Raw genomic sequence first — 16,943 nt, 5'->3', positions numbered from 1 at the left:
CCGCTCCTATGTGTTGTGAGGGGGCTGATATTATTGTGAAGGAGGAGTGTGAAGTAGTGGATGGGACAAACACAGTCAGAAATAGTAAGGGATTGAGAATCTTTGAAAGTGTATGTATAACATGGCCAAAATGAAATCTATTCAAGGCTGGTAATCAAGGTAAAAGTGGAACCTGAGTGGTTTTTTCAATCCTATTGCAACTGGAAGGACAGCAAACACAGGAGCAGGAGTTTCTTGAGCCTATATGCATCAATGCTATATTCCTGCACTATCCCCATATCCTTTGATGTCATTAGTAACTAGGCAGCTATTAATTTCTGTGTTGAACTTACTCAGTGACTGAGCTTCCACAGCCCTCTAGGGTCAAGAATTCCAAAGATTCACAACTGACATTGTACCATTATTTTAAAAGGAGCAAGCAATGGACCATATAACTAAAAGCTTATCAACTTATGATGAGCTAATTACTGAGAGAATTGGTTAGATACTGTAAATAATCATTCGGAAGGCACATTATAATCGAGGACAGTCAGCATAGGATTGTTATGGGAAAGTTATGTCTCACCTTAATTCATTCATGTGAGCATCGTTGGCTTTTATCGGCAGTCCCTAGTTGCCCTTGAGAAGGTGGCGGTGACCGTTGAATCTTTTGAGGAAGTGTCAAGGAGAGTTGACGAGGCAAATGTAGTTTAACTGATCCATCTGTATGGAGAAGCTGATTAGCCTGGGGTTGTATTCCCTGGCGCATCAGAGGCTGAGGGGTGATGTTATAGACATTTATAAAATCATGAGGGGGACTGGATAGGATAAATCGACATGGTATTTTTCTCTGGGGCGGGCAAGTTCAAAACTAGAGGGCATAGATTTAAGATGAGAGGAGAAAGATTTAAGAGGGACCTAAGTGGTATATTTTTCGTGCAGAGGGTGGTGCATGGATGGAATGAGCTGCCAGAGAAAGTGGTGGAGGCTGGTACAATTAGAACATTTAAGAGGCATCTGGATGGGTACATGAATAGGAAGGGTTTAGAGGGATATGGGCCAATTGCTGGCAAATGGGACTGGATTAATTTAGGATATTGGTCGGCATGGACGAGTTGTTTCTGTGCTGTACATCACTATGACTATCTACCTGGGGTTTAGTAAAGCTTTTGATAGGATCTCACATGATAGACTAGTCAGATAAGTAAGAGTTAAAAGGAACTGCAGATGCTGGAGAATCTGAGATAATAAGGTGTGGAGCTGGATGAACACAGCAGGCCGAGCAGCATCACAGGAGCAGGAAAGCTGATGTTTTGAGCCTAGACCCTTCCTCAGAAGTGGGGGAGGGGAAGGGTGTTCTGAAATAAATAGGGAGAGAGGGGGAAGCAGACAGAAGATGGATAGAGGAGAAGATAGGTGGAGAGGAGATAAACCGGTCAAAGAGCTGGAGGTGGAGCCAGTAAAGGTGAGTGCAGCTGGGCAGTTAGGAAGGAGATAGGTCAGTCCAGGGACAGGTCAAGGGGGTGGAATGATGTTAGTAGGTAGGAGCTGAGGGTGGCGCTTGAGGTGGGAGAGGAGATAGGTGGGAGGAAGCACAGGTTAGGGAGGCGGGGATGAGCTAGGATAACAAAGTGCAGATCTGGATGAACACAGCAGGCCAAGCAGTATCAATGGAGTAGAAAAGCTGATGTTTCGGGCCTAGATCCTTCATCAGCAAAATGCTGGGCTGGTTTTGGGATGTGGTAGGGGAGGGGAGATTTTGAAGCTTGTGAAGTCCACGTTGATACCATTGGGCTGCAGGGTTCCAAAGCAGAATATGAGTTGCTGTTTCTGCAATCTTTGGGCAGCATCGTTGTGGCTCTGTAGGAGGCTCAGGATGGACATGTCCGAGTTAAAACGGTTTGCAACTGAGAGATGCAGTTGTTTAGTGCGAACCGAGTGGAGGTGCTCTGCAAAGCAGTCCCCAAGTCTCCGCTTGGTTTCCCAATGTAGAGGAGGCCACAACGGGAACAGCGGATACAGTATACCACTGAGGGGGTAAGTGGCGGTCCTTGAAAAACAAGGACATCGGAATGTATGGGAGTGAAATGCCTCATCCTGGGAGCAGATGCGGCAGAGGCAAAGGAATTGGGAATAGGGGATGGCATTTTTGCAGGAAGGTGGGTGGGAGGAGGTGTATTCTAGGTAACTGTGGGAGTCGGTGGGCTTGAAATGGATATCCTCGTTTTTCGAGGACCACAACCTCCCCCTTCAGTGGTCAAGAACATCCTCGACCGTGTCGCCCACATTTCCCGCAACTCATCCCTCACACTCCATCCCCGCAATAACAACCAAAACAGAATCCCCCTCGTCCTCACATACCACCCCACCAACCTCTGGATCCAAAGCATCATCCTCCGACACTTCCACCATCCGCAATCTGACCCCACCACCAAAGACAGTTTTCCCTCCCCACCCTTATCTGCTATTATTAGGATATCTATATACAAAAGTTGGCCCTGTATTTGAGACTGAGGAGGGGAATTGCTGCCTTTCGGAGTTATTAATGGACGATCGGCGAGGGAAAGGAAAAGAATCCAGATCCAGAGGAGTGTGAGGCAATTAATTTGTAACAAAGGCAAAAGAACACAGTAAGTGGTGAGATAATGAGTGTATAAGGACAGAGGACTGCATGACAACAGAACACTGAAGGAAGGCTTCTGGAAAACTTCATTCACCGAGGCAGAGACTATAAGAGCTGGATTATTGTGTTAGGACTGTACAAAACACTAATTAGATTGTTCACAGAAATATAATTTATATATCTGGTCACCGCATATAGAAAGATGTGATTACCCTGGAGAAGGAATGTCAGAGATTTACTTACACATTTACAACAATGAAGAATTGTAACTTTAGAGGAAAATTGAGTTGTAGAGTCATACAGCACAGAAACCAACCCTTCGGCCCAACTCGTACATGTCGACCACGCTTCCTAAACTAAATTGTTCTATTTGCCTGCGTTTGGCCCATATTCCTCTAAGCCTTTCCTAACATGTATCCATCCAATTGTTTTTTAAATGTTGTAATCGCACTTGTCTCAACCATTTCCTCTGGCAGTTCATTTCATACATCACCTTCTGCATGAAAACATTGCCCCTCAGGTCCCTTTTTAATCTTTCCCTTCTCACATTAAACCTTTGCCCTCTAGTTTTGGACTTCCCTAACATGCAGAAAAGGTCTTGACCGTTCACCTTATCTATGACCACCTTGATTTGTAGAAACCTCTATTTAAGGTCACCCCTCAGCCTCCTACAGATTGGATTTATTTTCTTTAGAAACAATGGAGATTTAAGTTAAAATTATGAGGAGGCTAGATGGAGTGGATAGGAATGACATACTTCCCTCCACAGAGAAATCATAACAGGGAGGCACAGACTTAAAGTAAATGGTAGAGGATTGAAGAAGAACTGCTTCATCCACCAGCTGGTGAGGACCCTACAACTCTGCCTGAATGAGTGGTAGAGGCAGAAACCCTTAATGCGTAAAGGAAAATGATCAGACTTGAAGCGCTGAATATTATATTGCTACAGACCGACAAGTGGAAAGTGGTATTGGGCTGGCAAAGCCCCAATGGGTCAAGCAGCCTCCTGTGTCATAAATTTTCCACGTCACTAACCTTAGCAATCCGCAGTCTTATACTGTTGGTAATTAACCAGTTAATCACAGGTGGCAGGTAAATAATACGTGTGAAGATATAGCCCACACCAACGTGTCAAGCAGTGATTGATTGTACAACTATAGGTTACATCAGGTCAGTGATAAAAGGTGCAGCAGATGCAGCCCGTGAGAAACATTTGCTGCCAGTATCTCGGGACGGTGAAATTCTCCACTACAGGACTGAGTAACATCAATCTTTTCACTACCCACACCATTACAGCGTAGGTGCCATCAGGTCATTGACGTTAAGTCAGTTTCTCTCACCCATTTATTCTGACAAGGTGGAGATTGTCCCTGGTAAGAAAGAAACTTGAATGTATTGCAATGCTCATCCTGACAGCAACTGAACAATAAAAGGAGGGACAGGAGATGGAGCAGGAATATTACATCATTCCTGTCATCATCCCTTATAATTTAACAAGATAATAACACAAAGTTTGGTATTTCTAAGAGATTGTTCTTACTATGAATCACAGTGATATTGTGGCCATAATTTAGGCAAGTAATTCTGTATTTTCTACTTGCAACCTAAATAATCACAGTCCTATCATAGAATCATACAGTACAAAAGGTGATGTTGATTACGACCCATCCCATTTCAAGCGAGGAGGCTTTTGAGTTGCTGAGGAGCAAGAGGGCCATGGGTTTAACGCCAGCAGCAGTGAAGAGGATATTCTGTGTGTGATTTCTAAAGAGACCTGAGCAATGACTGTAAGTGCTGACTGCTGTGGGTGTGATAGCAGATTTGAAAATGTCACTCCCTCTTGATCTTGTGCCTTTTGTTTCACAGCCAATGAACAAAGCAACTGGGAGATGTCCTCTAAGGAATGGTTAAGCAGGTTGGGCCTGTACTCAAGAGTTCAGAAGAATGAGAGCTGACCTCATTGATAGTGGTGAACAGGGTGTGATGTAGAGAGAGGTGAACCTGCCATCATTCTGGTGAATAACAGTTAATAAATGAGTGGAGAGAACATTCACAGAATCTTACAGGCACTGGCCTAGTTCCAGTGTGTCTCAGCAGGGTCTCTTGACTGAACATTCATCAACATAGCATGAATTACTCATTATACTATATCGCTTGCCCTCCAAATCTTCCTCTCTATCCCTTTAAACCACTGTTGTTTAACCATTAATATTTCTTTTAGCATTTTCATTGTTCCCTCTAGCTACTCCCCACTTTCAGTCACTTTTTAACTCTGTTCTCAACCCACCTTGGGAACAGATGAGATGTTGGAGGTTCATTTTCTACTGGAAGATAGGACATTAAACTGGCAGGAAGTGTGATCTGACATAGCGCCTGTCCTTTCACAACAGTTTAAAGATGACGAAGGTAAAGAGGGGTCAACGAAAAGTGAACTGAAGTGGCCCCTGTTGAAAGAAAAGGCAGATTGAGGAAAGCACATTGGCTATGGTAATTGCTGTAGTGCACACTCCATTCCCTGGGAAGAAACTTCTAACAACAGCTAGTGTGGGAAAAGGAACATGTCCTGCACTCTCCTGTCGTAAGAACGACCATGGAGGAATTTAACTGAATTCTACAACCCAGGGCAATGGCAACGCACCCTAAGATGGACTGACTGAAGAGAAGGCCTTCCTTTTCTGACCATTGTCCATCCTTGTTGCTGGAGAGGTTATGCAGAGAGGCAGGTCTGTCCTTGTGTTGGTGGACATAAAATTGAATTTGTGGTGAATGAGAGCATTGTGGGAGCCTCACTGGAGCTGTCCTATTTCTAGTTGCTTGTCAAAATCAGAAGTGATTATTGATGTACACCATTATTCAGCATAATGGAACTTAACCATGAAACTACACAGGGTGAGCAACTGTCCAATGTCTTAAGCTGCCCTGGCCAACTCCTGGATTGGCAGATGAATGCATAGGGCTGGCTGGGTGGGATGGGGTGGGGCACAGCAGAGACTAACCCTGTCCAAATGGAGTCTGGAACCCTGGCTGCACTCAGGCCTGACCTGGACTGGATGATTCTATGCATTCAGTGATAGCAGCTGACCTCCCAGGGCCAGAAGTGCACACAGGATGGAGTGGGTGGGAGCAGGAGCGGTCAATTATGAAAAGACCTGGGGAAGAGAAGGAGGGAGGCAGAAGGTATTTCAGCCAGTCCTTCGATGCTCCAGGGTACCTTGAGGTATGGGGGTGGGGATGGAAAGTGAGCGCTTGGGGGAGATACAGGGGGATTTTGAGGGAGGGGACACAGAGATCATGGAAGAGGGGAAATAACAAAGTGGAAGAGTTTATAGATCAGGTCAACAGGCCACCGCCAGGTAAAGTGTCTCACTTTCCTGTTCCTTGGGCTGGGGGTATCATTGACCCTGCCGTTTCCAGGGAGTAGGTTAGAGATTGTCCTCGTAATTACGTGCAGCCCACATCAGATTTAAACATCAGTGAACTTTATTTGAGAGACACAGTCAGGGACAGGGGGCTGTGGGTAAGGTGTGGGAGAATGTTGAGGTGGGGGAAGCCATGTTGGGTGAGGGGTGTGGAAGGTTGTGGTTGGGGTCCTTGGGAGTGGGGTGCCGTGGGGAGAGTTGAGTGGGCAGCCATGGTGGGGGCTGTGTTGGGAAGTGGATGGGGAACAATGAGTGGGGGGGCAGGGGGCCAAGGGGTCTGGGCGACGGGTGTGAGGGGTGGGGAGTTGGGATCGGGGCTAAGGCTGCGAGGGGTAGGGAGTTGGGGGGCGGGGCTAGGGCTGCGAGGGGTGGGGAGTTGGGGGGCGGGGCTAGGGCTGCGAGGGGTAGGGAGTTGGGGGGCGGGGCTAGGGCTGCGAGGGGTGGGGAGTTGGGGGCGGGGCTAGGGCTGCGAGGGGTAGGGAGTTGGGGGGCGGGGCTAGGGCTGCGAGGGGTGGGGAGTTGGGGGCGGGGCTAGGGCTGCGAGGGGTGGGGAGTTGGGGGGCGGGGCTAGGGCTGCGAGGGGTAGGGAGTTGGGGGGCGGGGCTAGGGCTGCGAGGGGTAGGGAGTTGGGGGCGGGACCGTGCGAGGGGTAGGGCGATGGGGGCGGGACCGTGCGAGGGGTAGGGAGTTGGGGGGCGGGGCTAGGGCTGCGAGGGGTAGGGAGTTGGGGGCGGGACCGTGCGAGGGTTGTGAGGGGGAAGGGAGAGGACAGTGAGGGGAATGGTGATGGGGGGCTGGGCGAGGGCTGAGAGCGGGAAGGGAGATGGGGGGCCGTGCGAGGATTGTGAGGGGGTGAGGGATTGGGGGCGGGGCTAGGGATGTGAGGGTAAGGGTGTGGGCGGGGCCGTGAGAGGGTTGTGAGGGGGAAGGGGAGATGGGGGCGGGGCCGTGTGAGCGGGTGGGAGGTGGGGGCGGGGCTAACGCGGGGGGTGGAGGAAAGGGGCGGGGCAAGGGCTGGGAGATGGGGGCGGGGCTAAGGCGGAGAGGGTGAAGCGCGTTTGGGGCGGGGGGAAGGTATTAGGGGGCGGGGCGAGAGCGGTTTGGCGTGGGGGAGGGGAGGGAAGAAGGGGAGAGGTTGCTCTTCCGGATTTTTTTCTGAGGCGGAAACACGTTTTCGCTGGGTCAGTTCACTTCCGGTCTTCCGTCCACAACATGGCAGCCGCTTCTGAGGGGGCAAAGTTCACAGGTACCGAGGTACCGGGGTACGGGGGGGGGGGTAATGGGGCTCTTGTTGTAGTATTGCCCTGACTGACCCTTTCTCGCCCCCTCCCCCCACCCCAACAGTGATCCCGCTCCGAGTCTCCCCCGGGAGCACCGTCTGCCGCCAGCTCTTTGTCAAACAGCACCGGGTCCGCGATCCCGACCCGCAGCGACCCCAGGATCGCACCCTGTTTGTCCTCAACCTGCCCCCGTACATCAACCAGGTGGGGCTGCGGGGGCGGTGGGGGGGGCAAACGGTGGGGGGTGAAAAGGGGGGGGAAACGGTGGGGGGGGGAAACGGTGGGGGGGGGGAAACGGTGGGGGGGGGGAAAAGGGGGGGGAAACGGTGGGGGGGGGGAAAGGGGGGGGAAACGGTGGGGGGGGGGAAAGGGGGGGGAAACGGTGGGGGGGGGAAAAGGGGGGGGAAACGGTGGGGGGGGGAAAAGGGGGGGGAAACGGTGGGGGGGGGAAAGGGGGGGGGAAACGGTGGGGGGGGGAAAAGGGGGGGGAAAAGGGGGGGGGAAAAGGTGGGGGGGGGAAAAGGGGGGGGAAACGGTGGGGGGGGGAGGGCGAAAACGGGGGCGGAAACGGGGGGGGGAGGGCGGAAACGGTGGGGGAAAACGGGGGGGGAGGGAGAGGGCGAAAACGGGGGGGGAAAACGGGGGGGGGGGGAAAACGGGGGGGGGGGAAAACGGGGGGGGAAACGTGGGGGGGGACGGGGGTGGGGTGGGGTGGGGACGGGGGGGGGGGAAACGTGGGGGGGGACGGGGGTGGGGTGGGGTGGGGACGGGGGGGGGGGAAACGTGGGGGGGGACGGGGGTGGGGTGGGGTGGGGTGGGGGGGGACGGGGGTGGGGTGGGGGGGGGACGGGGGTGGGGTGGGGTGGGGACGGGGGTGGGGAAACGTGGGGGGGGACGGGGGTGGGGTGGGGTGGGGACGGGGGTGGGGAAACGTGGGGGGGGACGGGGGTGGGGTGGGGTGGGGGGGGACGGGGGTGGGGTGGGGTGGGGGGGGGACGGGGGTGGGGTGGGGTGGGGGGGGAGACGGGGGTGGGGTGGGGGGGGAGACGGGGGTGGGGTGGGGACGGGGGTGGGGTGGGGGGGGACGGGGGTGGGGTGGGGGGGGGGGTGGGGGTGGGGACGGGGGGGTGGGGGGGGGACGGGGGGGGTGGGGGTGGGGACGGGGACGGGGGTGGGTGGGGACGGGGACGGGGGTGGGTGGGGGGTCGGGGGGGGTGGGGGGGGGGACGGGGGTGGGGTGGGGGGGGGGACGGGGGTGGGGTGGGTGGGGGGTCGGGGGGGGTGGGGGGGGGACGGGGGTGGGGGGGTGGGGGACGGGGGGGGGCGGGGGGTGGGGGGAGACGGGGGTGGGGGACGGGGGGGGCGGGGGGTGGGGGGAGACGGGGGTGGGGGGGTGGGGGACGGGGGGGGGCGGGGGGTGGGGGGAGACGGGGGTGGGGGACGGGGGGGGCGGGGGGTGGGGGGAGACGGGGGTGGGGGACGGGGGGGGCGGGGGGTGGGGGGGGGGCGGGGGGTGGGGGACGGGGGGGGCGGGGGTGGGGGGAGACGGGGGTGGGGGGGGGCCGGGGTGGGGGGGTGGGGGGGGGCCGGGGTGGGGGGCGGGGGTGGGGGGTGGGGGACGGGGGGGCGGGGGTGGGGGGTGGGGGGGGACGGGGGGTGGTGGACGGGGGGGCGGGGGGGGGAACGGGGGGGGTCGGGGGGGGGAGACGGGGGGGGGAACGGGGGGACGGGGGGAGGGGACGGGGGGAACGGGGGGAGGGGACGGGGGGGAACGGGGGGATGGGGGGGACGGGGGAGGGGGGAGGGCGGGGGTCCATGAGCAAGTGTGAGGTGAGGAGTCGGGTGATGGATTGGGGAAGCCTTGGGTCAAAACGTGAGGGGTCAGGGTTCATGTGTGAGCGGGTCAGATTGTGGTTGATTTTTGCCTGCTGATCTGAGGGGCTGTGTCAGTACAGTTTTGGTGGGGGGCGTTGGCGGGAAGGGATGAGGGCCCTGGGCTGATCCTCTCTACACAACCAGAAGTTTCTGTGCCTGCGGTGCGTTAGCCTTTCACTGTTCTTACTTTGTTTGAGCAGTGCTTATATTATGTTATGTGACATCCCTGTGTTACCATCAGGAGTGTGTGCACAGGTTATTTTCACAGTGTGGTACTGTCACCTCGGTGGAACTGCAGGAAAAGCCAGGCCCAAGCACCAAATCTAAGGCCCAGAAGTCAAAGTTCTTCTCACGCCCACTTGCACAGGTACCTTCTGACTTACCTCTCCTCCAAATTCAGGCTTCATTGTCACATCTCATCCCCTATTGACCTTAAGCGGGTGTATCACTGGCAGGATGGGTGACCCTCGTGAACCTCACTGTAGGATTAGCTAAAGTGAAACTGGGGCATAGGCTAAAGCGTGACAGGTGGATCATAATGTGAATAAGTTGTTTATTTTACTAGAAAATGCAAAAAGGCAGGATATTTCTTAGTGAGTGTTTGGGAAATGTAGTGTTCAGAAGGATCTGGGTGGTCCATGTCGTTGAATGCCTGAAGTCTAGCAAGCAGATGCAAGCACTAAGTAAGATAAACTATATGTTGGTCTTCATTTTGGGCCAGTCTGAATACAGAAAATGTTTTGCTACAGTTGTAGCCTTGGTGAGACTTCACCTAGAGTACAGCTTTGGTCTCTTTTTCTGAAGAAGCGTATACTTTTGAGAGAGTGCTATGGAGCTTCACTGGATTAATCCTTGGAGTGGCAGCCTGTATTATGAGGAGAGATCAAGGAAACTAGTCAATGTTCTCAAGAATTTCGAAGAATAAGAGGTGACAGTAATGAAATTTTAAAAGTTCTTACAGGCTGTGACAGGTTGTATGTGAATAGGATATTTCTCTATTTGCTGAATCTAGCACCGGGAACATACCTTCAAGGTAAGGATCAGGCTGTGTGAGACTGAGATGAGGAAGAATTTCTTCCCTCGGAGTGTAGTGAACCTTTGGAGTTCTCAAATCTCTGAGGGCTATGGAAGCTCGGCTATGCAGCATGGAAGTCTTGGTTTGTGAATGCTTGTACTTAGGGATGTAATCTCTCACAGGAGTATAAATTTAAAGATCTGACGTGAACATTTCCTGTGCCTATGAACAGCTCCTTTCCATTGTCCCGAATCGTGTTCCGATTTGTGTACAAATTGACTCCAGCACAGAACCCATTCACAACCCAGGGACTGCCTATAGGTTAAAGACAAAAATCAATAGGTTTCTGGCAACTGTTGAGATTGAGAGATATGGAGGTAGTGCAGGAAAGTGGCACTGAGGACTTGATCAACCATGATTGAGAATGGCAAGGTAGATTTGATGGGCTGAATGACCTGTAACCTATATGTAGTGGTACCAGGCTGCAGTGGGGATCCAGAACCTGGTGATCTCGGAAGCTGCTGTACTGATGCCGTCTCCCCAATTGCAGGGTTTCCAGGTGGCCTACGTGGTGTTTAAAAGTTCAGCTGCAGTGAAACATGCCGTGTCCCTAAAAGCCCAGGAACCCTGGGTCCTGACCACAGCTCAGCACCTGCTCAGGACAGGCGTTCAGAGTGAGTGACCAGCCCAGCTGGTGGGAGAGGGGGTGGGGTAGGGCGGTGCTGGACAGTGTTGGAGGTTTTGTTGGGGGGGGGCGCGCATGGAATGGAGGAAATGGTGAAAGAGGGAGAAGCAGCATGGTGCGAGAGTACAGGGGATGCAACAATTGGGGAGGATGCCTGTGATGAGAGTGGGGGATGAGGAGTGGGCTAGAATTGGAGGGTGGGAATGGGAGAGAAGGGGAGGAGGAGGGCTGGCTAGTGAGAGTGGGGGTGGAAGGGAAGGAGGGTGAGGGTGGGGAGGGAGGAAGTTGAGAGTGGTGGGGGAGGAGGGGGCTTGTGGGGTATAGAAGGGGGATAGCAGTTGGTGAGGTGGGGAGGGTAGGTCCAGAATGAGTGCGTGAACCCTCCCGCTCACAGCGTGTGTGGGCCCTGGGGCAGCTGGTGCTGACTCTGTGTGTGTGTGTGCTTCCTGCAGAATGGGCAGAGGATTATTGCTCAAGTATCACTGACCCCCGGGAATTACAGGATCACATTGATCAATTCATGGAGCAACATGACCAGGACCAGGCTGAGGTACTGGGAGTCCAGAGGGAAGGTCGTCTGGTGTTGCAGTTGGGATGCTGGGGAGAGGGAAGGCTTGCAGTTGATTGGGGAATGGACATTTTATTTGGAATTTAGTGTATGGGGAGGGGAGGGAGACTATGAATTTTCACGTTGTCTATTCTCTTGGGGGTGGGGTCACCAGGGTGGGTGTGTGGCCGTTGCCGCGGTGTGTGTGTCTGTGGGTGGGTCACCGGGATGCATGTGTCTGTGGGGGAGGGGGGGTCGCCTGTGTATGTGTGGGGGGGTAGTGGGTCACCGGGGTGTATGTGTGTGTCTGTGGTGGGTGGGGGGGGGGGGTGGTCGCTGGGGTGTCTGTGTTGGATGGGGGGGTGATCGCCGGGGTGTCTGGTGGGTGGGGGGGGGGTGGTGTGGTCGCCGGGGTGCGTGGGGGGGGGGTGGTCGCCGGGGTGTCTGTGGTGGGTGGGGTGGTAGTGGATCACCGGGGTGTCTGTGGTGGGTGGGGCGGTAGTGGATCGCCGGGGTGTCTGTGGTGGGTGGGGCGGTAGTGGGTCGCCAGGGTGTCTGTGGTGGGTGGGGCGGTAGTGGGTCGCCGGGGTGTCTGTGGTGGGTGGGACAGTAGTGGGTCGCCGGGGTGTCTGTGTGTGTCTGTGGTGGGTGGGGGGGTGGCGGTCGCCGGGGTGTGTGTGGTGGGTGGGGGGGCGGCGCTCGCCGTGGTGGGTGGGGGGGGCGGCGCTCGCCGGGGTGCCTGTGTGGCGGGTGGGGGGGTTGGTCGCCGGGGTGTGTGTGCCGGGCGGTGGCCGGGGTGGGGGGCGGTCGCCGGGGTGTCTTTGTGGGGGGTTGGTCGCCGGGGTGTGTGTTGTGGGTTGGGGGCGGCGGTCGCCGGGGTGTCTGTGGCGGGTGGGGCGGTAGTGGGTCGCCGGGGTGTGCGTGGCGGGTGTGGGGGTAGTGGGTCGCCGGGGTGTGCGTGGCGGGTGTGGGGGTAGTGGGTCGCCGGGGTGTGCGTGGCGGGTGTGGGCGTAGTGGGTCGCCGGGGTGTGCGTGGCGGGTGTGGGCGTAGTGGGTCGCCGGGGTGTGTGTGGCGGGTGGGGGGGTGGTTGCCGGGGTGTGTGTGGCAGGTGGGGGGGCGCTGGTTGCCGGGGTGTGTGTGGTGAGTGGGGGGGCTGGTCGTCGGGGGGTGTGTGTGTGTGTGTGTGTGTGTGGTGGGGGTTGGTCGCCGGGGTGTGTGTGGTGGGTGGGTGGGTGGTCGCCGGGGTGTCTGTCTCTGTGTGTGTGTGTGTCTGTGGTGTGTGGTGGGGGTTGGTCGCCGGGGTGTGTGTGGTGGGTGGGGGTTGGTCGCCGGGGTGTCTGTGGTGGGTAGGGGTGTTGGTCGCCATGGTGTCTGTGGTGAGTGGGGTGGGTGGGGTGTGGTTGTTGCCTGGGTGTCTGTGTGTGTCTGTGTCTGTGGTGGGTGGGGGGCTGGTCGCCGGGGTGTGTGTGTGGTGGGTGGGGGGCTGGTCGCCGGGGTGTGTGTGTGGTGGGTGGGGTCTGGTCGCCGGGGTGTGTGTGTGTGTGTGTGTATGGGGGTGGCGGGGGTGGTTAGAGTTTGCCGGTGTTGGGGGCCTCTCTTGGAGTTTACTGATTCTGGGTTGCTGGTGATATCGAGGAAAGGGGTAAGGGAGCAGTGTTTTGGTGAGCGGGTTGGGGAGTTGGAGTCTGGGCTGGGCACAGTCCAGGTCACTCGCTCTTTGTTCTCAGTTACAGGCAATGGCAGAAGCTGAAGAGGGTGTCCCAGATGAGGATGGCTGGGTGAAGGTGACACGGAGGGGCCGACATCCCGGGATCCCACGGACTGAGGCGGCAAACCTACGGCTGGTGCAACGGGAGAAACAGAAACGGGCTCAGAGAGAGCTGCTCAATTTCTACAGCTGGCAACACCGAGAGGCCAAACGGGAACGTGAGTCAGTCTTGGGGGTGCAGAGCGCCACATGGGGGCGGGGGGGGGGGTGCAGGGCTCACAGTGACATTGAAAGGAACTGCATGGGTCAGAGACAGGATGACGGGGTAGGGTGGGGTGAGGAGTATCAGGAGCAGGGTGAAGAAGTAATGGGGCAGTAAGGTGTTGGGTGTGGGGTATTAGGGAGTGCAGTGGCTGTTTGAAGCACGTGACAGTCTCCTAAGAATGAGGTGTGGCTGGAGGTGGGGTGGCTGTGGAGCTTGTCGGTCTAGCCTGGGGTCTTGGAACACTGTCCTCATTGTGCCACTTGGGGTCTCTTTCCAGATATCGCTCAGCTTCGGAGGAAATTTGAGGAGGATAAACAGAAGATTGCTCTCATGAGAGCCCAGCGCAAATTCAAACCCTATTGATGGTCCCACTGCTGCTTTGAGCTTGACACTGTTTGGGGGACAGCTGTTGGTTATTGAGGGGATGAGGTGGGGCTCGTTGGCTATGTTTCTGAAAGTCCAACCTCTGAGTCTGTTCTCAACTGAAATAGACTTTAGTATTTCAGAGACAGAACTCAGTGGTAGACAGATTGGGGTTTAATACATGGTGGATTCTACAGTCAGCCACCAGCATTGTGTATTCTCTTTTTCATTCATACTGCTGACCATCAAGCTGTTCCACATCCTCTGGGTAGCTGACATTAGGATTCCTTTACATACCACCATGTGTCTTTGTGGACAGTCCACACCTGCTCCTGCAGTAGCCGCCACTAGTCTCTTTCCACCCTCCCACCCCCACCCCAACAACCTATCAGTCATTGTGACTATTTCCACATGAACGTGAGGTTTATGTGCTCAAAAACAGCGAGCTCACAGCAAGCTATAGGCTGGAATCTAAGCAAGTGGTCATGTTCTTAAACAGATTAGCCTCTCAACCTGACAGGAGCTGGGATCAGAATGGTTCTGGATCAATTTCAGTTCACTTGATTTGAGTGAGAGCTCTCCCTGTCTGGGAGTTACCTGCTGATCAAAATGTTTCCTCTCCACATTGTATATTCTGAATGTTTTAGTGTTTTGTTCCGATAACATATGGTTTAGAGTTCCTAAGATTTTTATAAATAAATCCAGCCATTTCTTAAATTTTGTCCTGTTCTGGTCATTTCAATACAGAGGTGATTGTTGATCCATTAAAGGCAGAGTTAGTAAAATTTATGATGGGAAATAGAGAAGCAAAACTTTGTCTGTTTTCACTGAGCAAGGTCTAAAAATTATGCAAGAATTAGAGATTCACGTGGCAGGGAGAATGAGGAGATTAAGGAAATGATATGACTGAGAAGATAGTGCTGGAGAAATTAATGGGGTTGAAAACTGGTATGAGGGCCAGATCTGATGGCCTTTACCCCAGAGTGTTGAAGGAGGTGGCTATAGAGAAGATAGAGGATGCATTGGTGACTGTCTTCCAAAGTTTTACAGATTCTGGAGTAATTCCTAAAGATTGGAAGGGAACACATCACCCCTTTAGTTAAGAAAGGAGTGAAACAGAAAACAAATTTGATTCATCAAACTTCCATGGATACATGAGAAAATATTAGAATCTATTATTAAGGTGGTGATAAATAGGCACTTGGATAAAAATAATCTGAGCATAGATTTGTGAATTGCAATCATGTTTGACAAAATTGGGAGTATTTTGAGAATGTAACTAACAGAATTGATAAAGGCAAGCTGGTAGATATGTTTGGACTTTCAGAAGTTGCGAAGGAAAATGAAATAACATGGGATTGGAGGCAATGTACTGGTATGGATTAATCATTGACAGAAAACAGAGTAGGAACTACTGGGTCATTGTGTTGGCAAAATGAGACTCGTGTAGGGTACTACTTAGGTCAGTATTTGGTCCCAGCTGTTTGCAACGTTTAGGATGGTTCAGTGGTTAGCAATGCTGCCTCACAGTGCCATGGGCCCGGGTGCAATTCCAGCCTCGGGTGACTGTCTTTCTGGAGTTTGTATGTTCTCCCTGTGTTTGCCTTGGGTTTCCGTTGGATGCTCCAGTTTCCTCCCACAGTCCAAAGACGTGCAGTAGGTGGATTGGCCACGCTAAATTATCTGTAGTGTCCAGGGATGCGCAGGCTAGGTGAGTTAACGATGGTAAAAGTGTGGTTACAGGGATAATGTGGGATGCTGTTCATTATCTTCACTCTATAGCTTCTAGGAATGGAGATCCTATGAATAATATCAATGATTTGGAGGTGAGAAAATAACATTTTCTGTTCTGCAGAAGTTATATTGGACTCCACACACAGATGGCGCCATACCTGCTGACTTTCTCCAGCGCTTTCTGTTTTTATTTTATATATTTCCAAATTTGCAGATGGTACAAAACTAAATGGGAGCATGCATTGTTAGGAAGATGTAAAGTGGCTCCAGCTAAATTTGAACAGACTTAGTAAGTTGGCAAGAATATGTCAGATGGAATATAGTTGGAGAAAAAGTGAAGTTATCTAGTTTCAGAGAAACCCTGTGTGGGCTGCGTGCAGGTAGTGCCATATGAGTCCAACAGAGGGCCTCAATCAGTTGTGACAAAGGACTTGAAACATTAAATGCTAAGAGGTTGGAAAGTGCAGGAGCAGCAAGCTGTTAGGAAGGCAGGGGAATGTTAAGCTTTATTACCAGAGGATTTGTGTACATGAGTGCTGAAGTTGTGCCTCAGTTATATAAGAACTCTATTGGACTGCACCAGGAGCATTGTGTGCAGTTTTAGTTTCCTTATCTCAGGAATGATATTATTTCTGTGGAGAGAGAGAGCGCGACTGTCCAATGAAGAGTGACAGGGCAAACGGAACCTGGTATTCTGTAGCATTTTGAAGAATGAGAGTGATTTCATTGAAACTTACAAAATACTTAACAGGAAGGACTGGAAGATGCATACCAGAGGTTCTCCTGTTTTGGGAGTCTAGCACGGGGGGTGGGGTGGGGTTGCTACTTACGGCTGTGGTAAAGAAAGTAAATCATATTCAGGAGTGTGAGACTTTGGAATCCTCTACCAAAGAGACCTTTGGAAAGTCAGATTTAATTATGTTAAGTTTGAGTTTGATCACCAGTGGTGTACAGGGTTATGGCGATGAGCTGGGTAAAAAACATGAAATGTTTGATCAACTATGGTGTTAAATGGCCAAGCAGGCTTGATGACTGAATGGTCTTCTCCTGTTCCTATTTGCCTGTGGGGTGGGGCATAGTGTAGGAGGTTGGGGGATGACGTTATAGAGCTTTATAAAACAGGAGGAGCAGAGACAAGGTGAATAGCAAAGATCTTTTCCCTAAGGTGGAGGAGTTCAAAACCAGGGCCCGTAACTCAAGGTGACAGGAGAAAGATTTAAACTGGAGTGAGGGGCAGTTCATGTGTGGAATTAACTGCCAGAGGAAGTGGTGGATGCAGGTATAGTTACAACTGTTTAGAATGTACTTGGATAAGTACGTGAATTAAGAAAGGTTTGGAGGGATATGGGTCAAGTGCAGGCAGATGGGACTAGTTTGGTGTGGGGGTGTGGGAACATGGTCACCTGGACTGGTTGGACTGAAGGATCTGTTTTCATGCTGTATGACTCC

The 16,943-nt window shown here is 53.3% G+C and overlaps 1 protein-coding gene across 2 annotated transcripts; it reads left to right on the top strand.

Moving 5' to 3' along the window:
• Positions 1-7,156: 7,156 nt before the first annotated feature.
• rrp7a (ribosomal RNA processing 7 homolog A) lies at positions 7,157-14,477 on the top strand. Of its 2 annotated transcripts, XM_059640575.1 has the most exons (7): positions 7,157-7,267; positions 7,366-7,505; positions 9,418-9,543; positions 10,742-10,865; positions 11,329-11,426; positions 13,152-13,350; positions 13,675-14,477. In XM_059640575.1, exons 1-7 carry the CDS (start codon positions 7,234-7,236, stop codon positions 13,758-13,760), a joined length of 807 nt encoding a protein of 268 aa, XP_059496558.1. In that variant the 5' UTR covers positions 7,157-7,233; the 3' UTR covers positions 13,761-14,477. The 2 variants fall into 2 exon arrangements, with proteins under 2 accessions (XP_059496558.1, XP_059496559.1); XM_059640576.1 differs by lacking the exon at positions 9,418-9,543.
• Positions 14,478-16,943: the final 2,466 nt, after the last annotated feature.

This window comes from Stegostoma tigrinum, chromosome 38 (assembly GCF_030684315.1).
Source record: "Stegostoma tigrinum isolate sSteTig4 chromosome 38, sSteTig4.hap1, whole genome shotgun sequence".
In the NCBI taxonomy this organism is placed as follows: domain Eukaryota; kingdom Metazoa; phylum Chordata; class Chondrichthyes; order Orectolobiformes; family Stegostomatidae; genus Stegostoma; species Stegostoma tigrinum.
Note: the sequence above shows the minus strand (reverse complement) of the source record. Positions and strands in the feature narration are given on the sequence as shown.